The 27,216-nt window shown below is 34.6% G+C and overlaps 1 protein-coding gene across 1 annotated transcript in view; it reads left to right on the top strand.

The window, feature by feature from the left end:
- The window catches only part of LOC142342230 (glutamate receptor ionotropic, NMDA 3A-like), a 95,832-nt gene extending 72,218 nt beyond the window's left edge, over positions 1-23,614 (top strand). Inside the window, exons 8-14 of the mRNA XM_075393489.1 lie at positions 3,036-3,184; positions 9,574-9,761; positions 10,305-10,448; positions 13,419-13,563; positions 14,064-14,195; positions 22,569-22,756; positions 23,272-23,614. Coding sequence (XP_075249604.1) covers positions 3,036-3,184; positions 9,574-9,761; positions 10,305-10,448; positions 13,419-13,563; positions 14,064-14,195; positions 22,569-22,756; positions 23,272-23,554 — 1,229 coding nt within the window. The 3' untranslated portion in view covers positions 23,555-23,614. The remainder of the gene's footprint in view (positions 1-3,035; positions 3,185-9,573; positions 9,762-10,304; positions 10,449-13,418; positions 13,564-14,063; positions 14,196-22,568; positions 22,757-23,271) is intronic.
- Positions 23,615-27,216: the final 3,602 nt, after the last annotated feature.

Genomic DNA, 27,216 nt, shown 5'->3' with positions numbered 1-27,216 from the left:
TGAAGAAATAATATGCTATTTGCGAATGAATACGATGATTATAATAGCCCATTATTTTTTTTGGTCTGTTTTCATATTTTATAACAGAGGTGACTTACCTGGAATGGGAAATAGGAAGATGTCCTAGAGATGAAGAATCTCCACTGAAAGGTTTATAACTGAAAACTTAGGTTTGTAGGAAAAGGAGATTAATATTGTCTCCGAAAAAAAAGAAAAAGTCTAACTATAGCTAAGTTGTTGAAGAGAACGAAAAGAAGCGCAATGAGTTGAATTTTTGTTTGTGCACTACAATAAAAACTGACATCTATATGACGCAATAGTGACGTAATTTTTACAATACTATGAGTAAGACTTCAAGCACGTGAGCTGTGCATGCTTTGATAAAATAGGAATAAAATCGTAAGTAGTAAGGATTGTTTTTTGTTCACATGAGTTCAGTGACTCCATACAATACATAGGTATCCCTAATTGCAGCAATCATATGACGTAGCTGGAGTAAATTTTGTTCCAAAGAGGTCAGTGGCCCTCTTACAAAAAATGATCACGTAATTGTTCTTAATTGAGAAGATAGTAGGACGTAATTGTTAAATTACTATGATTGAACTTATAACAATTAATTCTGTACAATAGCAAAAAATTCGTGACAAATTTGTACTCAATAAACCTTTATCGATCACCTGAGAAGATTCGTCTTTACAAAAGATGATCTCAAAAGTTGATGTTTTAAGGTCACTAAATAATTGGATTGTTGATAAGAAATTAGAGTAAAACGGATGATTGCAAGATTGTCTAATTTTTGATATATTTCAGATAAATATTTGATAAAATTTTGTTATTTTGGTTACAATTTGAGTATTTTTTGACAAGATTTCGCTATTTTGTGGTAAAAATGGGTATTTTTTGGCAAGACTTGTGTCTCTGTGTGGCCAGTTTTGGGATATTTTTTACTAAAACTGGGTTCCTTTTCGCAGGAATTAGGTATTTTTGACAAAAATTTTGCAGATTTTGGTTATAAATGGGTTTTTTTGCTATGAATTGTGTAACTCATGACTAGAAACAGATATTCTTGGGCTAGAATTGTTTTTTTGGCAACAGTTTGACATTTTTTGGGTAACGTTTGGGTGTTTTTGACAATAATTGGATATTTTGAGCCACGAATTGGGTGTTTTTCACAAAGACCTGGGATCTGTTGGCAATAGTTGAGCATTTTTCACAATAATGGAGTGTTTGTTTTTCAAGAATTTGTAATTTTTGCCAAGAATTGGGTTTTTCGGCAATAATTGGGTAATTTTTGGCAATAATTGGGTATTTTTTGACAATGATTGGGTATTTTTGACAAGAATTGGGAGTTTTTGGCAAGAATTGGGTATTTTTTGTCAAGAATTTGGTATTTTTTGGTATGAAATGGGTTTTTTCATTTTTTCAAGACTAGGATATTTTTTTTACAAAAATTGAGTATTTTTTACCAAAAACTTTTTTTGGTTTCAAGTTTCAGAATCTAAAACTTCAAAAAATACAAATTTGTCCTCTTTTCACGACTTTTAAAATTGGATTCTGCGTTAAAAATTACGCTATAAAGATGTACTGTAACAAACAATTCCAAAAAAAAATAAATTGAGGTTTCAGGTTTCAGAAGCTGAAACTTCAGAAAAAATCAAAAAGTTTAACTTCTAGGAGTTAAAGAAGTCACTATCAAATGCTTTGTTTAAAAACAACATATAGAGAGTTGATATAGCATACCATTCTCGATAAAACTATTTTGTAGTTTGAGGTTTGAGAAACTAAAACTACAAAAAACCCAAACCCATAATCTATAATTGACCGTGAAATTACCACCATTGAACTTCACTTCGAAAAATACCCTCTAAAGTTGTACTGTAGTATACATTTTTGACCAAAAAAAAAATTTTAGTTTGAGGTTTCAGAATCTGAAACTACGAAAAAAAACAAAAAAATTTTCAGTGATGGTTTTCTGTGTTTTAGTATTTTTCATTGAAATCTGTGTTAAAAAATTTCATCCGATTATTAGAACAACTTTATATACAATTTTTTCTAACGGTTTCGGGTTTTTGAAACTGAAACTACCGAGAAAAAAAAACAGAAACTACCAAGAGAAAATGCCAAAAAATCGGTTTCTTGCATGCTTTCACATCATGAGTAAAAAAAATTGAAAAAAAAATTAAATTTTCAAAAAAACTTTTAAGAAGCTTTTGCGAAAAACTTCCAATAATTTGAAATTATTGAAAACAAAACTTCATTAATAATCGAAAATTAAAAAAAAATGATAATCGAAAAAGTTATGCGTAAATGAAAAGTTTGAAAGTAAAAGTTCTGCAGATGAATTTTATTAAGTAGATAAGATTAGCTGAGGTGCATTAGAGCGGAAAACTGGATGAATTTCCCTGGGGTAATTAAGATAATTACCCCTGGGTAATTACGATAAGATGACAGGTCTATTGTTCTCACTCTCTTTTTTAGGTACGTCTTTGGAAAATTGATGAAAATAGGCTATAGGTAATCTTTATACATAGGTACGTCCTTTTACCCCCCCCCACTCTTGCTTACATATAACTACTCACACCAACCCAATTTTTAGTTTCTTCTTATCAATATTAGAGATTTCACATTTTGAGTTGGCAACTAAAATCTTTGTTTGCTCAAACGTGAAATATGAACTAATTGATAAAGTTTCCTTATATCCGCTCATTTCACTTAACTCCCCAGTTCAAATTCAGCTCTTTCTTCTCAGTTTTTACGCATTCCTCAAATTCCGGAAATCTGTTTCAGCAAAAAATAAGCGGATTAATGGACTCAGGCACTCTTGCACATTCGGGAAAAAATGATTCCTATTTAACGTTGATTTTGATTATACGCAATCTGCTTACACGAACTGCTTCAGTTTATTATTTGCAATAATTTTACCGAACTTTATGATTGAGTTAAGTTGTCAAAAATGGCGAACTGAATTGATAATTAAATTTTACCCACAAAATGCATAGGAAAGGTCATTATAGACACCGGTTATATATTTTCAGGTACACCTAAGTCATGGAGTGCAAGATGGCTGATGAATATGTGGGCTGCACTCTGTGTGTACTTCCTCGCATCCTACACAGCAAAGCTAGCAGTCTACATGATTGGGAGAACTACATATGTGGAATTGAGTGACATCAACGATCCCAAGGTCAGTTTCTATATGATTAACCACTTCCTATCACTGTTGAAAAATTTGTATTTTTAATTGATCTCAAACAAAGTCCGTAGCAATTATATTAGTCATGTGGATTTTTCAGTTGACCAATTTTTAGTCTGACCCATTTAAATATTTGTCCTCAAAAACGGGATAAATAGGTAAAAACCCAGAGAGTTTTGATTGGGTTAGCTTTATGCATTATGCTGAGCCTCAGTAGTATATTATTCTGACTATAACCTCAACGGGGGTCGGATCTTTTTGGAAGCCTGATTTTCTAGGCGCAACAACAACGTGGTGGGACCCTTGAAAAGTTTTCAAAATTGAATAAAATGTCCCCCTATTTTTGGATTTAATCCAATTTTGGAGTTTTATTCTTAACTTTTCGTCTAAATTATATGTCGGTAATATTAAATTAGTTCATATTGCTTGCAACTTTTGCTATTTTCCCCGCCAAAAACGAAGCAGTGCCTTGACATTCTTGTCACTTTGGTGCTTCATTGTTTAGCCAGCAACTGAGAACAAAAGTAAGCAGTAAGACTATCCAAAGAATATTTGAATGGGGTGTTTTGCAGAAAAAAACTGATTCTTTTAAATAAAGCTATGCGTCGAATTAACATTTACGAAAAACCTTCAATTTTTGTCAGATGGAAAGTAAGTGAATGTATTTAGCAAATGAAATTTTACAAATCAAATAATGGAAAAGTGTTAATTAAAGTCAGTAAAGTTAAATTGATCTTTTTGGCTGGTCTACCGTTCGTTTTTTTAATTTTTACAAATTTGTTGCTTTAAATAGAGAAAGAAAAATAAGTACAGTAAGAAACGTGAGAGAAGTTGTGTTCTCCTTGAACCAAAGCAGGAATGATCTCAAAATACGCAACAGTGGAAAAAGCAAAAATCCAGAAATTTTTGAACAGAAAGACCGGGTTGTTTATGTCCACATCTTTTCGAATTTAATCAAATTTTGGTGTTTTATTCTTAATTATTTGAATAACTATCAATCGGTGCTATGAAATTATTTCATTTTGCCGGTAACTTTTGCGACTTTCACGTCAAAAACTAAGCAGTGCCAGACAAAGGCGCGTTCGCTTGACATAATTTTTCGTACAATTCTTGTCACTTTGGTGCTTCATTGTTTATCTCTGCCCAAGTTTTGACGCTCATATATGCAATTTGAACATAACCCAAACCAATTGTTGGCCAAAAATTTTCAAAAATTCTGTTTTTTGGTCCCCCACTTATTTTTTGCGGCAAGATCTAAGAACAGTTTTCTGACAGATCAAAAACAGTAGTTTATGGGAATCGTATAGCGAAATTCAGCTGAATCAGTGAAACCAGCTGATCAACAGTTTTTTTTGAAGAAAACTATTATGAATTGCAGAATTACATTGGCTGATTCTCAATTTTTGGTTTAGCTCTGTGCAAAATTTTTTCTGTCTATGATTTAGTCAAACGTTGTGATAGCTTTTTTATCGGGAATTTTAAACTACTACCGAGACAAAAAAAATGCGCAGGCTCTTTGAATATTATTCTTTTGGTTGTTGAGAAAATCAGATAAACTAAATATCCCGTTAATGAACATTATTAATTTCGCTTATTAATTTTTTTTACGGAGAATTGATGATTCATTGTAAATTTGAAACTAAGATACCGACAATTTCTTACGACTGAAACCGATAAACCAAAGATTTCTAATTCCCATTGTTTAAAATTGAACAAAACGTTGATGCCGAGAGAAAAAAAGGGAACGGCTTTCATCGTTTTTGTCTAACTAAAGCAGAAAAAACGACAAGTTCCTTACGTTTAAAAATGATAATTTCTCAACTGGATATAGCAAAATTTAGAATGTATAGAGTGTGGGATTGGAAATGGATCTAACAAAAACGTTTAGAACAACAATGAGCATTTTGTTTTCCAGGCTCTATAAACAGTAATAGGATATTTATTTAAAAAGCTGGCGCCGTAACGAGTTGATATTTTTAGTCAGCAATTTGACTGTAGCTTTTTTTATATGATGCAGTTAACAAAACGTCTTCTGACGTTTTGTTAACATCAACATCCTGCACTAATGGATTATATGAGAATTTCACTTCAAATATAGCCCATAGAGTTGACTAATTAGCTCTTTAGTCTAAAAGAAGAGCATCAAAAGACACATCAAAAATTAGTATAACCCCTGCAGTCTTTAGAGAGGAAGAGAAAAAGACATAGGGAGAGAGAGAGAAAGACATAGATAGTGTGTGTGAAAGAGAGTGAGTGCCTGTATGCGTAATACAAATTTTGTGTAACAGTCTGGGTGTAGAGACAAAATAGCTTGCATTTCGTGGCATTTAGATGAATTTTTTGATGAGAAAAATAGAGCCAGACAAAGGCGCGTTTGCTTGACATAATTTTACGTACAATTTTTTTCACTTTGGTGCTTCATTGTTTATCTCTGCCCAAATTTTAACGCTCATATATGCAATTTGAACATAACCCAAACCAATTGTTAGCCAAAAATTTTCAAAAATTCTGTTTTTTGGTCCCCCACTTATTTTTTGCGGCAAGATCTAAGAACAGTTTTCTGACAGATCAAAAACAGTAGTTTATGGGAATCGTATAGCGAAATTCAGCTGAATCAGTGAAACCAGCTGATCAACAGTTTTTTTTTGAAGAAAACTATTATGAATTGCAGAATTACATTGGCTGATTCTCAATTTTTGGTTTAGCTCTGTGCAAAATTTTTTCTGTCTATGATTTAGTCAAACGTTGTGATAGTTTTTTTTATCGGGAGTTTTAAACTACTACCGAGACAAAAAAAATGGAAATGTGCGCAAGCTCTTTGAATATTATTCTTTAGATTGTTGACAAAATCAGATAAACTAAATATCACGTTAATGAACATTCTTAATTTCGCTGATTATTTTTTTACGGAGAATTGATGATTCATTGTAAAGTCAAATATAGCCCATAGAGTTGACAAATTAGATCTTTAGTCTCAAAGAAGAGCATCAAAAGACATATCAAAAATTAGTATAACCCCTGCAGTCTTTAGAGAGGAAGAGAAAAAGACATAGGGAGAGAGAGAAAGACATAGAGAGTGTGTGTGAAAGAGAGTGAGTGCCTGTATGCGTAATACAAATTTTGTGTAACAGTCTGGGTGTAGAGACAAGATAACTTGCATTTGGTGGCATTTAGATCAATTTCTTATGAGAAAAGATAAGCTTTTCGTTGGATTTAGATAAATTTGTTGATGAGAAACGAGAAAAAAGGCAAGGTTTCGATACTTTTTTCTAAAAAAAGAACTGTTCACAGTTGGAAAACTCTCCATCAAAACAAAACGATTAAACATCATAGGGCAACGAGTCTAATTTTTCACTTTTTTGATTTTTCATTTCAAGACTTTTTATTTCAAAATTTGATTAAAATTGCTCACGCTGGCGCACTTTAATAGCCGCGTAGCTATAACTCTGCGTTGCTAATATTGGTTGTAGAACGTAATTGTTTTTTTTCGGCGACTTTGTCTCGTTAATGACACGCGTATTGGCTTTTAGTGCACCAATTATTCAAACTGTTTAAAATTTTCAGTTAAATATTTATTTCTACTGTGACTGAAAATCAGAGAATACATTTCTTTAATTCATTAAACAATTAAAGCTTTTAGTTTTTAGCTGATCTGATTTGGAGAATGTTTTTTGCTTTTCCGATAATGCTATTTTTTTGCATTGTCGCTGAATCTCCTAAAAAACAAGCACTGTCAACATTAAGAGTGTGATATAGTTACATGAATGTTTTGGTTAATTGTTACCTGACTTTGACGCTGTTTGTGTCCCAAAAGTAAACTTTTGTTTGAGTTTCGTCCGTAAATTTTATGCTATGCTAACCCCCTAATTTCGTTGTTAACAGCTCTCATTGACCGTCTAGTGATAGATGACAGTGAGCTTCTTGTAGGAACTTGAGAATATGTTTCCTACTTATAGAATATGTTTTTGTTAACTTTCACTTGTTTGATTTACTAGGTTGTCCATGAGAGCTGTTAACAACCAAATCAGGGGGTTAGCAAAACAAAAAATTTAACGACGAAACTCAAACAACAGTTTAATTTTTGGACAAACAGCGTCAAAGTCAGGTATCAATTTGGTAAACGCTACTGCTATGAACCAGACTCCTGTAACTATATCACAATGTTGATCAATATTGACAGTGCTTGTTTGTCAGGAGGTTCAGGGACAAGGCAGAAAAAAATGGGTCTTATCCAAAAAGCAATAAAAATATTCCAAATCAAATAAGTTAAAGATTCAAACCTTGAATTTTTAAATAATTTTAAGAAATTAGATTACCTAAATTTTAGTCAAAGTTGATTGAAATAATTAACTGAAAATTGTAAACAGTTTGAATAATTGCTTCACAAAAAACCAATACGGGTTGTCATTAATGAGACTAAGTCTTCAGAAAAAAACAACTACGTTCAAAATCAATATTAATAAAAATAACACTCTAATTTTAAATGTTTTGATAATGGTGGGGCACAAAAAGTGAACGATTTTGAAAACTTTAGAACCGTTGTCCTCTGCTGTTCAAATGCTTTGTTTGGATGCAGACAAGCCCTTTTGAACAGTGAACATTTCTCTTTTTCCGAAAAGAATATCAAAACTTTGCCTTTGTCTCTGCTTTTTCATCAAAAAACTTGTATAAATCCTACGAAAACCAAGCTATGTTATCCTTACACCCATATCGCTGCAAAAAGTTTGTATTACGCATACACGCACTCGCTCTCTTTCACACTTACTCTCTATGTCTTCCCTTTCTCTCTCTTTCTCTTTCTCTTTCTCTCTTACTCTCACTCTTACTCTCATATTCACTCTCTCTAATGCTCGTTTTCACTCTATCTCTCACTCGCACTATCTTTTTCTCTCTTCCTCTCGAAAAACTAGAGGGTTATACCACTTTTTGAAGTCCCGTTTGGGGCTTTTCATTGAGATTCGGAAGCTATTTTGCCGACTCTATGGGTTACCCTTGAAGTGAATTTTTCATTTGTTCCATACGTGAAAGATGTTGATATAAACAAAACGTCAGACCATGTTTTGTTAACTGCATCATTTAAACAAAGCGGCAGTCAAATTGGTGACAAAAATACCAAATCTTTAGGTTGTCATCTCTGTTTATAAATATCCGTTTACTGTTTGTAGAGTCCGAAAAATAAATTTTTTCAGTGTTGTTCTGCACCGTTTTGTTAGATCCATTTTTAATCCCACAATCTATACATTCTAAATTCGGCTATGCAGTTGAGACATTATCGTTCTTAAACGTAAGGAACATGTCGGTGTTTTCTGTTTTAGTTAGACAAAAACGATGAAAACCCTTCCGTTTTTTTCTTGGGATTGTCGGTTTGTTGAATTTAAACACTGGAAATCTTTGGTATTTTCGGTTTCAAACGTAGGAAATTGTTTGTATATCTGGTTTAAAACGTAGGAAATTTTTTGGTATATCCGTTTTTGAAGGCATGAAGTCGTTCGTTGGTGTATCTCGGTTCAAGGTTGGCAATGCGTTGGTATATTTGGTTCCCAACACTGAAAACCCTTGTTATATCCGGTTTCAAACGAAGGAAATCGTCCGTATCTTCCGTTTGAAATCACAATGAAACATCAAATCTCCGTGAAAGTGAATTAATCTACAATAATCACAATGTTCAATTACCAGAAATTTAGTTCATCTAGTTTTGTCTAAATCTGAACAAGCATTTTCAATAAGCTTGATAATTTTTTTCAGAGTTTTTGTCTCCAGTAGTTTAAATTTCCCGTTAAAAGAACGCGATCATAACGTTTGACTACATTATAGTAAAAAAAATTGCGTGGAACCGAACACAAAATTGCTTTCTAACGTTCCACGCCGAACATGCCGATAATTTCTTAGGTTTAAAGCCGAATATACCGAAAAAAAACCGAGCATATCGAGCTTTTCTTACGACGTTTTTGTTCGGTTTTTTCGACTATGGAACAATAATCTGCAATCAAAGCCAATCAGCCAAAATGAACTAAATGTCACGACATCAATGCACAAATACTGACCTAAGAACTACTCTAGAGAAGAAAAAACTGATGATTTGTCGTACAGAACTTTTCATGCACAGAAAGAATCTGTTCTCATTATAAAAAATTTAACGAAATTCTCTTCTGCAACATTGATAAGATCCCCATAGCCTAATCCTCGACCCATAATTCATATGAAATGACCTTTGCTCGACCCACAAAAAGACTTTTGCTGGACCTTAACCTAAGAAGCTTGCATGTAATTTTGTTCAATATTGACCCACCCCCGCCCCTACTGGACTATTTGGGTCTTTTTATAAGTCTAGATCTGGACTAGGGCCTCAACATTGTCGCCAATCGTGTTCTGTGCTTCAGATCCTGTCAGGCGAAGTGAAACTGGGAACCCTGAGTGGGTCGTATGCACACGAGCACCTAGTCACCTTCTACGATTTCCACACTGAACTCACTTCAGACCAGGAGCATCACGACAAGTCCGATCATGATGGCAAAGTGAAAGAACTCAGGCTCTACAACAACTTATCACACGCACTCCTATCACTACAGTTAGACATCTCTTCACATTGCATATTCACTAACGACGATCAACATTTGTTGTTGCATTCTTTGTGTTCCGCATTCACTGGTGGAGTTTATGAAGTTGTCACAAATTTGTCGCATGCTTATTACAAAAAAAATCGAGGATAAATTGTACAGAGCGCTTTTAAAAATCTACAAAAGTTCAAAATTATAAATGAAAGCCAATAGGGTTCTTCTTTAACGCTGTTAGCAAGGCTTTCTATCAACAAAGTAGCTACCGGTAGTGGTCAGATTGAAGGCATTGCCGTATCAAGTTCAGTTCTGGCCCAGAGAGCTCTTAAATGCTATAGTATTAAAGCTCTAGTATTAATTTAAGCTCTAGTATTAAATTGAGGTACCTAATACCAGAGTTCTGTTGTTTTCAATTCCAGCTTTTTATTTGAAATCAACATTTGTATTAATCTTTGTTTCTTGATTTGCTCATGTTTTGTTCATTACATTGTCCTGATTGTTAAGTGCATTGTTCAGTACATGTTGTGTTCAGCTGTAGTTATGTATTGTGATTTTAGGAAGGGGGAGATAGATGGGATCGTGTTCCAGAGGGGAGTGATGGAACACATAGTGTCCTCCAACTTCAACTGCAGACTGTACATTGTGGGGAACCCATTCGGACACCTCCAGTACTCTATCATGTTCGCTAAGGACGACTTAGAGTCAGTACTACATCATAATCACATCTCACAAGACACGACATTGTTTATCTTTTTTGAAAACATTAAACCTGCTCCGTCCAGTACTTAGATCTCTTCTATGAAAGTTTGCAGAGAGAACAAGAGAACATGCGATGTATATTGCGACAAAAGTGCTCACAAACTGAGGTCCTAGGCCACAAAGTCGGCAAGTAGAGACCGTCCTAGACAAAAAGGCTTTTTTCTGTTCAGACGTGGTGCGGTCATGTACAGATATTTATCATTTCATATCCAGGCTTTCGTGCGATCACCAGAGCTTGTGCATTCACCTGACTTTTTTGCGTTCAAACAAAAATTTGTGCGTTCTTTGTGCTTTTAAAAAAGGGTACTAGTTGCCATAATTTCAGGCCAAAACTGGTCCCATCCGTGAAGGTAGTAATGCTTTAATGCGTAATTGATGTGCTACTTGAGATGTTATATAATTCTCGAAGTAAAATAGTCAAACACCAGATAGAATGTTCGATACAACTTGTTCTGCACTTAACACATGGCCATTTTTGTGGCGTGATAGCCATACAGTGGCGTGATAGCCGAGAGGTAAGGTGTGTGGTTCACACGCCAATGATCGAGAGTTCAATCCCCTGCCTCCGTGAAGCTGTCTATGTAAGGATGAGCTCTTACTTAACCATAGCTTCAGGTTGACCATAGCCTGACCAATGTTGGCTGCAATGATGGTACCACGTGAAAGTTTCAGACGCAAAAAAAAGTGGCTGTAGTCACCAAAAAAGAGCAATGCTGCTCATGAAAAGATCAGTCTGAAATGTGGGGAATAATAAGAAAAAGGGCAGCTGAAAACAGGCTACTGTAGGCCTAATGCTGTTCCACTGCGATTACGCAGAAACAACAATTATTATTATTTTTGAACTCCAGTGAGTTATAAGTTTCCGTGCACAGAAAGCGGTCACTTGACAGTATCAGAGCTACATCAACCATTATCTCAGCTGTTTTTGACGCTTTTTTTCCAATTGGGAAGATTTTATGAGGTTAGGTCTCCCTGTTTCCAAACAATCGCATGCCAAAATAGCCGATGTCTAGACATTTGTGCGTTGAAAGTAGCGTACGTCCAAATCTTTGCGCGTTCATTCATGATTCCAGACCGTGTACTTTTGAACGAACGTCGTTCCCTTTTACGTTCATTTTTTATCTGAACATATTAACTTTTAGTCCGGGGCCTCAGATTGCGTATGTAGTGTTTTCAAATTCCAGTAAAATCCAACAAAAGCAACTGAAGGAATACCAAATTTCGATGTTTTTTTTATGTAGAAAAGAAGCTAAGGGTGGTCATCTTTCAGTCATAGTTACGAAGGGAACAGCCTGATAAATTTCTCTATTTTCTGGAATTTTACCAATTTACCAATACAACAGGATTTTTCGAGTAGATAAACCGATGCTTGCAAATTTTAAAGTGTCGCATCTGTAAAGAGATAGATTGGTTCAATTTATTCAAAAAAAGTATTTCAGGAGCAGGTAACTTTGATCCCGGAGGGACTTCACCATGCTGTCAGTGGTGGTGGATCCCGCGATTGATACCCTAAGAAAAATTTTTCGGAAACTATTTGTTCTCATTGCTGTCCATATCCAGAATAATTTTCTAACTTAATTCAAAAGATAATCGTTTGCTAAAACAACTGATTCTTCTTTAAAGAATAAAAGTTCAAGAAACGTTTTTATCTGTCTTTTTAGAAAAAAGTAAACTGAGTGAGCAAGTCTTTACTGAACACCAACGCAGCAAAAACTGACTAGTGAATTGATCTTGATCTTAGACGAGGCTCCTTTTTCTCCTTGAGTCTTAATTTCTCATTTCTATCAACTTGAAAGCGTGAAATGAGCTTAACAGAATTATTACGACAACAACTTCAAAACGCACACAAAAAGTAATGTATCATTTCTTTACAATAATTCAATCGATTCCTGCAAGCAGTTTAAGGCACTCACCAGTGTTGTTCGAAAAGATTTCAATAATTAAACACGCGCAGAACCCATCAGTTTGTGGGGAATTTTGTATCTGTTTCCTTCTCTTCTTTTTCAAATAAACATGTAAATTGTTGTGATTATAACCCCGAACGTTAATTATCCACATTCTTTCAAATCTTAAATAAATTAATCTTACAACCAGTGTTGTTATTATTTTAAATAAACTTGAAAATAAGGCTTTCCGTTCGTATTGGTTCAAATGGGATTTTAATTCTTCTAGTCGTCTGTTAACTGGCATTTTCTCGAGATGATCGAGCAAAAACTCGGTCAAAACATTTCTACTACTAAAAATTTTACTAGAAGAGAGAGACATTTTTACTGAAGAGAGCAGTTTGTTCTATTTTTGAACGCTTTCCCGGATTGCAGATCTGTTACTCCACTTCTTTTTCGTTCTTTTTTGATAACTTAATTTATTCTCCTGTTCTGTCCAGCTTTTAGGCGACTAGCAAACATTGTGAAATTTTCAGATATTCACCAGTGTCTTGTTTTATTGTGAAGTTTTATTAAACTAACATTTCAGGAACCTTCTGCTGAAAAAAAAAAGATGAGAGAGTACAATTTTGTTGGAAACATCAATTTCTACATTTAAAGGAATTTCTTTTCTTACAAGATAAAGAAAGGAGAGCTTTAGCCATTTTAATTAAAATTGAGTTTAAGTGATTTGCAAAGCTTACGTTTGAATCAATTTGTACTCCTAGATAACGACAAGCATGAGGTGCTTTAATAACTTCACCGTAAAAAGAAAGTTCTGGATGTGAATTAATATGATTTGTAAAGAATAATAACTGTTTTATCGGAATTTCATGTGAGTTGATTCTCTAACAGGTATTTGTCTGTTTATTCTATTATTTTTCAATATTTAATGAAATGTTTTCATTACTTTCAATTTTGCATATAGTACCTGTGTCATCCGCAAATTTCCAGTGAAAATGTGTTGACGCAGTATTGTGTTTGGTGTAGATCAAATACGTGGTTCAACCGGTACCTGGGCATCTACCACAGCAACATGCAGATAGAGGACATGTTGGACAAGTGGAGGAGGGGGGCCAAGTGTGACTCACAGATGTTGACTGAACCAAAATTGCATGTAGACCATTGCAAGGGGGTAAGCTAGTCCACTCTTCTTATCATTATAATAATGCGAGCATACTTTAATCAATCTCGTTGCTTTTTAATCATTGTTAAACATGCCAGCTCACAGTTTCATTTTTAAAAAGATTGTTTATTCAACGACCCATTTTACAACAAAATCGTCTTCTCTTGTTCTCTCATCCCGTCAATTGATCTTTCAAATTTCCCACTGGAATCCGTTATTTTTGTACGTTTGTTAATGTTTCTCCCGATCAATGTCAATGGGAGAGACAGTGAATACTAAATTTTGCTTGGTTGTCCCCTCTCATTGAGTGATATAATTGAGTACCATTTTGCAGCGAGCTGCCATAAAATGCCGAGCTGCGGCCCCGATTGTAACTAATTGCTATCACCAACAAATAAAAATCGACCGCAACAATTAACTTCCTCAGGTGGCTTAGAAAATTCAAGTGCGTTCATGATCTTTTCTGCAAATGTTGCGGTTCATGAGCCGTAGCTTAGATGTGTGTTCAGGTCTTTTTGATGTTACTGCTGGGGATAGTCCTTGGCATGGTTGGCAATGTTGCTGAACAGATGCTGGCTCGCTTTGTGAGAAGATATCAGAACAATGAGAAGATTGTGGCACTACTCAGACCCCTATCACAGGTATAGAGTAAAAGCACTCTAAAGAACTATTTCACTCGTGTACTCAATCAAGGTTAATCGTTTTTGCCGAGGCTCCATTCACTAATTTAACTAAATTCGAGAGATTTAGGATGTTGAACTGTATGAAGCACAGGCAAATTTAAGATACACGTTATATCCAGCTTGGTGGACATTATTTGGAAATTATTAAATCTATTTTTTCTCACCTCATATCTCAGTCTACCAAGTTGGTTACGACAATCAGCAAAGTTTATTATAGCTGCGAAGCTGTAAGCTGAGCGGAGCTATATTGCGGTGCTCTTGGTTTTTTTTTACAATTCAAAGTATTTTTACAATTCAAAGAATTTGAATTGTATTGGGGCGCTGCGTTTTTTTTAAGATGTGTTCACACATTTTTCAATGACTTTGATCTTTCAAAACGGGATAAACAGGTAAAACCCAGCGGGCATTAAGTTTCACTAAAGCCCCAAAGTGAGCTTCAGTAGTCCTTCACGTGCTTAGAGTGGTGCAGCTGCTGGGATGGCCTTAATTAAAGGTTAAAAGGTCATTTTTAGGAGTTATTGGGCTCAAAATCTTGCAATTTTTCATGTTTTTTTGTGATTTTTTTTTGTTTTAGTCTTTCGTTGAAGTTTTTGAAAAATGGTGAAGACCTTTTGCGAGACAACATGTTATGACGATTTTATGAGCTATATGTTTTGGTACTACAAATACAAACATGCAAAATGATCCGAATTTTTGCTGTTTTTTTTCAAGTTTTTTGAAAGTTTTTGTCCTTTTTTGAGTTTTTCCAGCTTCAGGGGCCAGGAAATGTCCTTTGTGGTTTGACAATAGAGTACTGCATGATTTCTAGTAATAATGGATTGGTTTTCAACATTTTAATGTCTCGAAATTTAGCATTTTTTAATATAAAATTTGCAATTTTTTCAAGGTTTCCTAAAGTTGTTGTAAGTTTTTGAAAATTGTTCATTCTCAAGTGCCCGAAAACCTATTGTACGGTCTGATTAAAAGCTACCGCATGGTTGTTGGCATCAATGGATTTGTTATCAACAATTTAGCTCTTTGAATTGCAGAAATTTTTTGATAAAATTTGCAATTTTTTTCAAGTTTTTTCAAAACTTTTGTTTTATATTCAATTTTTCTTGCCTCAGTAACCAGCTAACTTGATCCAGGGTTTGATAATATGTTATTAGATAGCTGCTAGTGGGCAATTGAACGGTTTTCAACATTTTAAAAGAACGAATTTCTATTGTTTGAAATTTGAGATTTTTTCCGAAAATTATTGCCTATCGATCTTTGAGCCAATGAATTTTTTAATACTTGGAAATGGGTTAATGGATAGCCTCTTGAGACACAGAAATAAATTTGAAGAAATTAATATTACAATTTTCAGCAAATTCTGCAAATGATTTCATTTTTTATATTTTTCAGTCATCTGTTTTTAGAACATGTATTTTTAAAGGGGTGAAATTTTGCCTAAGAGAAAAAAGTCTGCAAGTGTTTTAGTAATGAGTATATTTTAGTTTGTTTGATTGTTTTAGTTTCTAAATTTTTTTAGATGATTTTGTTTGTGTTTTGGCTGGCTTTGTTCAGTTGATCTGCTGGTCAGGTAGAGTACTTTTAAGTTTTTCATTCAATTCTTTGAATTGTATTTCAGGACTTGTCCTGCTATGTTTTTACAATTCAAAGAATTTGAATTGTATTGGGGCGCTGTCTTTTTTTTTAAGATCTGTTCACACATTTTCATGATTTTTGAAGTCAAATTGGAGTAGTGATTTTGGTCACGCCGAAACAGGAAATGGAGCGAAAAAGCGAGTGGTTTTGCGGCGTGAAATTTTTTTTGCTCTAATTTTAAAGTAGAGTGAGAATACGGTGTTTGAAAAAAAATTCGCTTTATCGGTAGTGGTTTTTTGTTCACATGCGGCAATTTCACTTTGATTTTTTCTGTTTTTTTTTTTCGATTTTTTGGATGGGACTTTTTTCTGAATGATTTTCCCAATCCATTCATAGTCCGTTCTAGGTCTAGTTTTCTGTTTAGTCAATGAAAATTCTTTGAATTGTACGTCAGGACTTGTCCTGCTATGTTTTTTGTTTCGTCGTCTGTCGCTCTTTTTCGTTTTACATTTGTTCACACGGCAAAGCTGAAAAAGTCAAATTTTCTGAATGACTTCTTCCTCTCACTAACGGCGTTTGCGTGCGTGACGTTTATTTCTGACTCTCTTTAGCATAAGTTTTTTGTGTGATTAGATTTTGATCACAAGTGACTTACCTCACTCAATAAAATGATTTTGCACTTCAAAACTTAAGTTTAATTTGAATTTGTTTAAGGTCAAAGGAACTCATATGTACAGTAAAGGTCCCTAATAAGAGGCTTCTGCGGGATGAATTTTAACAATTTCTATTAATTTATCGCTGAACAAATTTTACCTAGCTTTTTTAGCGGCGTCGATTTTTTTCCATTTAGATCTGTCTCTGTTTTCTATCTCTATTATACGGCACGCAGGCCTATTCTTGTGCAGCAATTCCGGCAGTCTACCGGCTATGTTTTAATCTATTTGAACAATTCACCTGACACTCAATTCTCTTAGCGTTCAATGTTGTCAGCAACCAATAATCCAGCTTTTGCCAAGTAAAATTGAAAATCGCTCAGTTTCAGCATATAGCCTTGATGTGAATATAGAGCGTACATCATACGATTTTGAGATAGTTGGTTCGAGTCCGTAATGTTTTTTCAAGGCAATTGTTGTTTGTGGAACATAGTTCGGTTGCCAAAATTAATTTGTTTCATTGTCCTCGAAAATTGCACTGAACTTAAACTCGATAAACAAGTTGTATCATAGTGCTCTTAAGGAAAGCTACCCTAGTCGAGTCCTCAACTTTATGAAAATTCCTGATATTTCTATGAGGGTCTTAAGATTTAAGATTTCACTTTAATTTCATGGCCGAGGACCTTAGTAAAGTCGAGTTAAACTACTTTCATGGGTTCAGCCTAATTCTTTGTTAAAAAAACAGCTTCTTTATAAATGCATACTGCCTCGGGATCACACCCTCAACCTCCTCTAGCTTAGTCATTGATCTTTCCTGTTGCGCCACCACACCTAAACACAGCCGAACTTGGAAACCTAAATATAATTAAACAACGGACTTTCGTCGGAAGAAAGGCTGTCAAACGACAGACGAGCGGTTAGCTTCGTCAAAAACTAGCTGCAGCTTAGGGAGTCTAGCTTTAGCTTAATTGATGGGCGGTGCGGTGAGCATGTGGTAGATGGTGAGCGTGGTTGAGCGGCCAGTGTATGGGTGCGGTATTACAGGTGGAGATGTGGAGTACGAGTAAAATAGTGCTAAGGACGTGGGAGCGGGAGGGGAGTGAGGGGAGAGGAAAAGGATTGGGGTTTAATGGAGGGGGGGGGGGGGGGGGTTATAGAGACCATGAATTTATGTCGATTAAACAGTTTCATGGACTCCAAAACATAGACTTTGAGACTAGTGAGCCGTAAGGCTCTCTCTAAGACCTAGAATGCAAATATTAAGGCAAGCAAAGATTAAAAGAAAAGTTGGTAGTACTAAAAAACGCATTAAAAACTGCGGGATTAATATAATTGCCTCAAAACTTGCTTCAGAGCAATTATTGACAATCAGAGTAACTCCCGCACTATTGCCTCATCAAGATCAAGAAATCGTTTGTTATCATGCCAGATTCGGGAATACTTTTTATGCTCCTGGAAATTCGCGGATATCTTTTAGAACAATCAAATTAGATATAGCCCAAACTGAGGACACCTTCTTTTTAGCGAAAACACAATTGTAAATTGCGTAAACACAATCATATGTTTAATTTTTTACAGGTTGTGCAATAAATTAATAGTAACTAAAATAAATAAGTGACTATAATAGCACACTTCAGCGAAATCGATTCCATTAGTTTTGTTTGTTCTCATTACAGGCAACAGTAGGACGGGAATTATTCTAGGTGTTGATTTAAAGGCATCGGCGCACGTTCATTCAACATAAAATCTCTTAACGCAACTCTAAATGATAAACTGTTTGTCCCCACCTGAGATCGTATGGTTCTTTTTCCATTTCTGAAGGCCGTTTGGTATCAGTGATTTGTAACCCCATCTACTGGCGTTTTTTGTGGCACTTAATGTTTGGTTTTCTTGTTTTGTTGAATTTGTAAACATGTTGCTGTTTTCATTAAAACCTCTGTTCCCCATTGCGTTAGCTCTTTATAAAATTGCCGTAACCTAAGTTTTGAAAGTATTAAGCCAGCAGGAAAACTTTTTGAGTCAATGAGTAGATTGTGTCTAAGATCATAGTATCCTTGCATATAGCAGACTTTGATACCCCAGTCAATCTGGCGATTTATGCGTTCTAATTCCAAAGTGAAAACAAACAAGGATGCTCGTTAATGTGCGTTCGCACATGATGTTCCCACCCGAGCTCATCTACATTTTTGACTTAATTGTCAACCTGACGAGATAATTAAAAATAGATATTTGAGTTTAAAAAAATCGTAACAATCGAACTACTAATTGAACTACATAAAACCACGCCCCAATAGAGAGCTCACAAGATCTGCCAATAGGAAGACTACGAGGAAAAAACAAACGGGAAAATAAGCAAAAACATTTTTTTTAGGGAGTGTTCTAAAAGAAGAGAAAAAGAAGCACAAATATTGAACACGCACAAATCCTTTTTGAAAACGCATATTGTCCAAAAAACAAAACATCAGTTACGACATATCAATGAAAAAATGGTTTGTGAATTACAAGGAATGGAACCTCTCAATGATGAGAATAAGTTTCAAGTTGACGAAAAGAACAAAAACTGAAAAATTTTTTTTAAAAGTTTTGAAATCGAACAATATCACAATTTTTAATAATTTTTGCTAAAAACTGACTGCATTGAGTAACATCATTTTTTTGATCCCTAATTAGAAGCCTATGAGACCAGTCAGCATTTTATGAAAACACGAAGAATTTAAAAAAGGCAGAAACAGCAAATTCAGAAAAAATTGAGCGAGAAGGAGTCGAACCGAAGAGAAGTTTTTGAAAAAGTTGTTTCTGATTTCATATACTTCTTTAACAGCAATGAGGTTGTTCTTTTCTTAACAATATGGCTTCAAAAGTATAAAGAATTATAATGAAAACTCGATTTTTTTCAGAAAACCAGTTATATCATAGTAATTAAACTCAATAGCTTTCAACGGAAAATGTCAAAAAAAACGCTAAATTATAACTCATAAGTAGGGCAGGTAAGTAGTCGTCATAAGTCACCAACGGGACATCACAATGAGTCTTATGATTAAAAAACAAATACATGCAAAAACCAAAAATTCAGTAGAAAAGTGCGAGAAGCAAGTGTCGAAGCCATATAAACCATAACCTTTTCTCTGAAAACTTTATCTAAGATCCATTGGACGTCTTCTCAAAGCCAATGAGAACTGTCAATGTTGAGTTAATAACATTTCAAAAAAAACAAAACTATAAAAGAGCCAAATTTTGAAATTGTGAAAACTCGTGGCATTGAAGTCATAAAACCAATAGTTAGTAGTTAAAACCGCTAGCAGAGTAATTTTGTGAGCAAAAAAGGAAAGGGGCCCTGTCATTACTGATATTGACTAACAGTTCATGGAAATAGTTTTAATAAATGATGTTGCTCAAAATAATATCAATTTTTTTTAAAAAAAGAAAGTCTTAACATCCACTAAATTTAATAGCTCTCAGCAGAACTCAATAAATACACGAAGTTGTTCCTCAATAGGAATATGAAGATGTTTTTCAATCTTAAATAATCAATAAGACATCTCAATAAGTCTTATGATTATAAAAACAACAACAAAAACAGGCAAAAACCAAAAATTCAGTAGAAAAGTGCAAGAAATTGTCGGAGCCATTTGAATCATAAACTTTTCTCTGAAACCTTTATTTTAATCAATTAAAAGTCGTCTCTAAGCCGCTGGGAATTATAAATATTAGGATACTGTGATAAAAAGTAAAAAGCAATAAAAACTACAAAAAAAAGTTTCCAAAATTTTTTTATAAATAATGAAAACTCGTGGCATTGAAGTCATAAAACCAATAGTTAGATGATAAAACCGCTTACCAGATTCGTTTTAGTTGCAAAACTTATTTTTAATGTCTTAACAGCCAATAAATTCAAGAACTTTCAACGAAACCCGATAAATACGCTACGCTATGGCTCAATGGGAAGACAGGGATGTTTTTCATCAATATGTTATCAATATGACATCACAATATGACTTAGGATTATGAAAACAACAAATACAGGCAAAAACTAAGAATATTGAGCAGAAATGCGAGAAGGAATTATCGAAGCCATTTTATTATCCATTGGACGTCTTCTCTAAGCCATTGGGAACTATCAGTATTAGTATAATGAGATAAGATTTCAAACGGAACCAAATTTACAAAAAAAAATCTGAATTTCTATTTTTTTTAATTAAGAAAACTCGTGTTATTGAAGTAATAAAACAAATAGTTAGCGGACAAAACTGCTTACAAGACTAATTTCGTTTGCCGTTAAAAGGGAGGTGGTACAGTCATTACTGAGACTGACTTACTGTTCATGAAAATAAAATTAATATCTGTTAGAGTTCAAATAAAATTCACAAAATTCTTAGCTTTTTTAAGTCTTAGCAGCCATTGGCTGTCCACTCAGAGCACTACATAGCTTTACCTAATGCACTTTAGGAAATCAGTTGTCTTGTAGTTAGTTAGTCTATGCCATAGGACTCCCAAAATTTATTAGAATCTCAAGAAGAAAATCAAAATTTCATTAAAAATTTCGAAAACTCATTCGAAGACAAAAAGAAAACATGAGTGATCCCTTGAGAACGAAAATTTTGTTTATTGGGTATCAGTTTACTGTAATGAGGTCTTTCATTAACAGAACCTCGATATGAAAAGAGACTAGTTTCTAAGTGACTTAAAGGACAGTAATAAATAGGAAAAAAATTTTTTAAAAAAGCTCTAATTGAAATGGCATCTTTTTAAATAGTAAACTTCCTCATGAGACCAGAACTAGCCTTTTTATAGGTCGGTCTATTGGAATCACAAAATTGTCTCATTTTGTATCGTGAAATGTAATTTTAAAATACTATTTTTATAAAAGGCCTTAATTTGAACAAAAATTGCGCTAAATGTGAACATAATCGTGCAAATGTCACGTGTTCACACAATATTTTAAGCCTCGATAAATCCTCGAAAAATACAAAATTCAAAAAAGTATTTTCAATTTTGAATTCTACGCTGGACCAGCTTTTTAATGATACCACTCACATTTCTCAACGATGAATATATCGATCGGTCAAAATTGTCTGAACAAAAAAACCATTTTAGTATATAGTTCCTTCCCCCACAAGTGGGTTCGGAACAATTATTTTATACCTAATAGCGGTTGAGGCTTAAATTTTCAATTTTATTGTCGGTCCGAGGGCGTCTTCAAGTAGGTCGTGCTCTACAATTGATACTGTTGCCAATAATGATAAAAATTCGACAAACTGTCAACCGATTGGTTGCTTACAAAGTAATTCGACCATTTTGTCTATGTCTGAACTTATGGAAAGACGGTAATGGCCTGAAGGTGGTATGAAATTAAGTTGCTTGCTGAATGGTCCATGAAAAGGTCTAAGTTGGATTTCACGGTAACCTCGGCTTTTTTTTTACAATTATGCAAGTTTTTGTAGCTGGAATTGTAATCGACCCGAACTTTTCCTAGATTTTAGTTCAACACAAATTTGCATATTATATAGTTAACGATTATTTTCCCTCAAAGTTTCAATATTCAGGAAATATTAATGATAAAAATCTGATTTCACATAAATGTCGAAATTTTAAAATTTTTGCAATCAAAACCACTTTAAAACACCATTTAAACTCGTTGCTGGTGAAATGTATTTATCTATACCGCGCTAACTAGTTCCATGCATCCGAAACTTGCAATTTGGTCTACTTGTGATAACTAATTTATCCTAAAATTTAATTAAAAATTTTAAGGTTTGTCAAAATGTCAACTGTTTTCTAAGTTAGATTCTCCGTTGCAATGATTGCGTATCCACGGAAAAAGTTAACAGAATAGCCAATGCTAATCTTTCAAAAATCAATTGCCCGACCGATGAAAAGTCCATTCTCGACTCGAGTGTATTTATGAAAAGGATATTACTCGGCCCATAAAAAGACGGTTCTCCCGTTCGCAACCCTAAATGGCTATGAGAAGACTTCACCTGGACCTTGTAATTGAAGTCAATATTGCTCACCGACTAGACGTTCAATGAATTTTCAAAAGTCGAGGTCTAGACTATGCTTACATTTGTATGTCAACTCGCATTTTTCAAAAATAATGTGGTGTTTTTAGAGAGTGTACAAATGTGTACAATCTGATGGCTTCTATATGCCTGGTCTTGGCTCAATTGCCACTTCTTTCTCTGGCTTCTGGACACGAGCCAAAGAGAGTGACGAGGAAGTGGAGGCAAACGATACCCGCAAATATCCTCATCCATCGTTGTCTGGTAGTGCAAAGATCCGGCAGAAACGAAATCAAAGGTTACTCACTTTAGCTCTCTTCTTGGTTATCAATTAAAGTTGACAAATACTACTTTTATAACTGATTATGAAGGAAAAAGAACTTTCTTATCAAAGACAAAATTTATTCCAAAAGTCAAATCGTTGATACGAAGCTACCACTCACAAAAAGTGCTATTATTATCACGAGTTTTGTTTGGAAACAAGAAATCGGACTTATTTAAAACGACGCCGGTTAATTTAAAAGTATGTATAATTTAGATGACTGGTATTAATTAAGTTTGGTGGTCTGTTTGCAATGCTCCTCACCTGCTAAGTTGATGACGTAAAACCTCCGATGGTGGATCTTTGGATCTATTATGCCCCTCCCCCCACCCCCCAGCTTAGTGAGCATATAACTTTTACGCCCCCAGACACACGCTCTAAATTTTTACTTAACAACGTGCTATATAAAACACATAAAGCTGAGGGGGGGGGGGGGGGGGACAAAACAGAAGAGATCACCACTATTTAATGGGAGTAATTTTCTGTATCAGGCCATCCAATCAAGTTGTCATCGCGAACACGAACACAACCAAGCCTTCAACATTTGTAAGCAATCGGATGTTCATGGCTGCACTTAAGAAACAGAAAGTGGATCGCACCATCTCTGCCACTGAATCCACCTGCATTCAGAACTCGGCAGTCCAGTCACCCCTGATGCCAGACTGTCACACGAGAAAGCTGTCGCACATTTCTGGTGCCAGTTCTGAACTTCCCACGATATATCCAGTCGAAGATGGCAACGAAGACTGCGAACGTCGCAGTTCATTGCTATAAGAACTCTGATAGAACTGCTTACTTTCCTTTCCCACGCCCACACAGCTAGGACACGCCCCCCCCCCCCCCCCAGCGAGATCGGTTTCCAAAAAAAAAATTTGTGCACATTGTTGGTCATATCTACGATCAACAACATAAATCTCTATAGATTTCAAAATAGAGATAAATTAATCATCTCTACTTTGAAAATTACTCTGGAGGTCATTTTAATTTTTGGAGGTCATTGAGCACAAGTTTTCTTGGTCGATTACTCAAATATTTTCAAGCATTTTCAAAGATTCATGCTGGCCTTTAATGAAAGATAATTATCCGTTAATTTTTAAAATGAAATCAGCGTTTAAACATCTGAAGACATTCGAAAACAACGTCTGCCAAAAAATTTGCAGATTTTTGTTTTTTATTAAAGAAAACTATGTCTGCACGGTTAATATACATCAAATTTTTCAAGTGCCTGAAAATAATTTTTTCACAACTTTAAATATATAATCGTGTCAAACTTGTAGAAAAGAAAGGAGTGAGAGAATTATTTCCTCAGCTGTTCCTGAAATTATTTCTCAACGTTCTATAAATAATTTCAGGATTTTTATGGAAACCTTGAACAGTTTCTGTATTTGTATCTGTTAAACAAAAGCTTTCATATTGTTTAATCTTAGTAGTTGCTTCTCAATGTGCTAAATATTGTTGCAAAAAGTTTGTATAAAACTCAATGTTATAAATGTTCAATTGGTGTTTTTAAATGTTTTTACATTTTGTCCACTCAATGCGAAAAAAAAACATAAGAAGCCAGCTATCCAGTCATGAAAAGATCCAACATTTGCCCAGGATGAGGTCATTGACTCAAGACATATGGACAAGACGGAGTTCCGTCGCTGATAGGGGGGTCGGGTGCGACCGAGACCATAGTCTGGAAAAAATTTCGTTCGTGACGTTCCGCCAGGCTCATACATACTTTCAGTTCGGCCCATACTCCGTACTACTATAGAGCTAAGTTCAGAAAAAAACACATCCTGTAACCGGAGAGTACTCGATCAAGCTTTTCAATTCTATCATTTTCACGCCGATCGAGCCATGAAAAATCAATATGATTAATTTAAAGAGTTGGTTGTATGGGTAGCATCTCAAATGTGCACTGAATTGCCCAGGTTTAGGCCTCGACTTATGAAAAGACCATGCTCGACCCAAAAGTGGCCTGAAAATATTAAGCTCAATCAAAATTGTCCATTTTGGTGATCATCTAGACTTTAGCTCGAACCAAGTTTATGCTGCACTCAAGCTCGAAACAAGTTATTGCTGCTGAACTTTAGCTCGACCCAATTGTAATGCTGGACTATAGCTCAAACCAAATTTTTATTCATCGCACACTCTAGGAGTCTGCTATTGCAGATAATGCAGTCAACGGTCATGACACTTAAGAATTTCCAATTTTCAGGAAGCTTTAATTAATCAAGGATCTGTGCTACTAGTATAATAATCAAATTTTTCTCTTTTGTACTACACTCTAAAAAATGTCTAGGTAATTTTACCTGCAACGTTTGCAGGTAAGCAAAATTGCAGGTAACATTACCTGTAAAATTACCTGCAAAAAATTGATGCGTGCAATTTAACTAGAATACGTTACCTAGAATTTACCTGCAAACTCAAACAACAAAACTATATTAAGTATGTAGCTAAAATTGAAAAAAAAACATCTTAAAAAATCTTATTGAAGTTTAGATAATATTCCTCAATGGAACATTAGAAGGAAACAAAGTCAGTCCGAGCAGAAAACTAGAAAAATTCAGCAAAAACTAACATGCCCTATATCATCTTTAATCCTTGCTGTGGGTAACTAGTTTTGGCGTGCTCCTCTTGAATTTTCATTTTGTGTTTACATGGCTGAAACTGGCTGTTCAGATAATAAGGGGCTGGAACATTGTATGAAATTGTGACCACATATCCATTATTTTCCTCTGTATTTTCTCTTGCGGTTTCAAAAAAGACCATTTTGCGATCTTCAAAAAGCTATCCATCGACCCAAAAATATCTCTGCCATAATTGACAACAATGTTAGTAGCTATCGGTAACCCATCAGACTATGTGAAGGACCATCAGATATTGTTCAACGACTCCACAACCAAATTTTATATGTTCAATGTCGAGAATAGTTATTCAAAGCAATCTGATTCGCAAAACGCAAAAATAAATGTTTATAAGCACAAAATCAAAACACAAAACATTCAAAGGAGAAAAATGAGACAGTTTTGGTCCATGAAACCAGTTTTGAGATGAATAGAATGTATTCTTTTAGCAAAACTTTTTCGAAGCAGAAAATTGGTTTTTGGGGTAATTTGGATCATTTAGGTAAAAGTCTACTCTCTAATGCGTTAAATAGGGATAACTTGCCGTGTAAACAAAACTAATAATGTGTTTATAACTCTCGTTGTTTGAACTTAGGGTTTGAAAAGGTGTGAAACCACAAAAAACGTTGCAAAAAAAGTCAGTCTGATTGAAATTTACGAACAGTTTTCAATATATTCTATAAAGAGAAGTGCGCATGGTTGCCAGAGGAATTTGATTTTGGTGATCATCTCATAAACTTGACACTGTACTTCTTCTGCAAAGAAATTATTACAGCCAAAAAAATGAAGGAAAATGATGTAGAAAATTCTGACCACAGATCCATTATTTTCCTCTGTATTTTCTCTTGCGGTTTCAAAAAAGACCATTTTGCGATCTTCAAAAAGCTATCCGTCGACCCAAAAACTTCTCTGTCATAATTGACAACAATTTTAGTAGCTATCGGTAGCCTATCAGACTAAGTGAAGGACCCTCAGATATTGTCCAACGACTCCACAACCAAACTTTATATGTTCAATGTCGAGAATAGTTATTCAAAGCAATCTGATTCGCAAAGCGCAAAAATAAACGTTTATAAGCACAAAATGAAGCAACAAAACGTTCAAATGCGAAACAAGAAACAGTTTCGGGCCATGAAACCAGTTTTGAGATGAATAGAATGTATTCGCTTAGCAAAACTTTTTCGAAGCAGAAAATTGGTTTTTGGGGTAATTTGGATCATTTAGGTAAAAGTCTACTCTCTAATGCGTTAAATAGGGATAACTTGCCGTGTAAACAAAACTAATAATCTGTTTTTAACTCTCGTTGTTTGAACTTGGGGTTTGAAAAGGTGTGAAACCACAAAAAACGTTGCAAAAAAAGTCAGTCTGATTGAAATTTACGAACAGTTTTCAATATATTCTATAAAGAGAAGTGCGCATGGTTGCCAGTGGAAGTTGATTTTGGTGATCATCTCATAAACTTGACACTGTACTTCTTCAGCAAGGAAATTATTATAGCCAAAAAAGTTGAAGGAAAATGATGTAGAAAATTCTGACCACAGATCCATTATTTTCCTCTGTATTTTCTCTTGCGGTTTCAAAAAAGACCATTTTGCGATCTTCAAAAAGCTATCCGTCGACCCAAAAACTTCTCTGTCATAATTGACAACAATGTTAGTAGCTATCGGTAGCCCATCAGACTATGTGAAGCAACATCAGATATTGTCCAACGACTCCACAACCAAATTTTATATGTTCAATGTCGAGAATCGTTATTCAAAGCAATCTGATTCGCAAAACACAAACATAAATGTTTATAAGTACAAAATCAAAAAACAAAAGTTT

Source organism: Convolutriloba macropyga, chromosome 7 (assembly GCF_964194025.1).
Source record: "Convolutriloba macropyga chromosome 7, txConMacr16.3, whole genome shotgun sequence".
In the NCBI taxonomy this organism is placed as follows: Eukaryota; Metazoa; Xenacoelomorpha; order Acoela; family Convolutidae; genus Convolutriloba; species Convolutriloba macropyga.
This window is presented reverse-complemented; position numbering and strand designations above follow the sequence as displayed.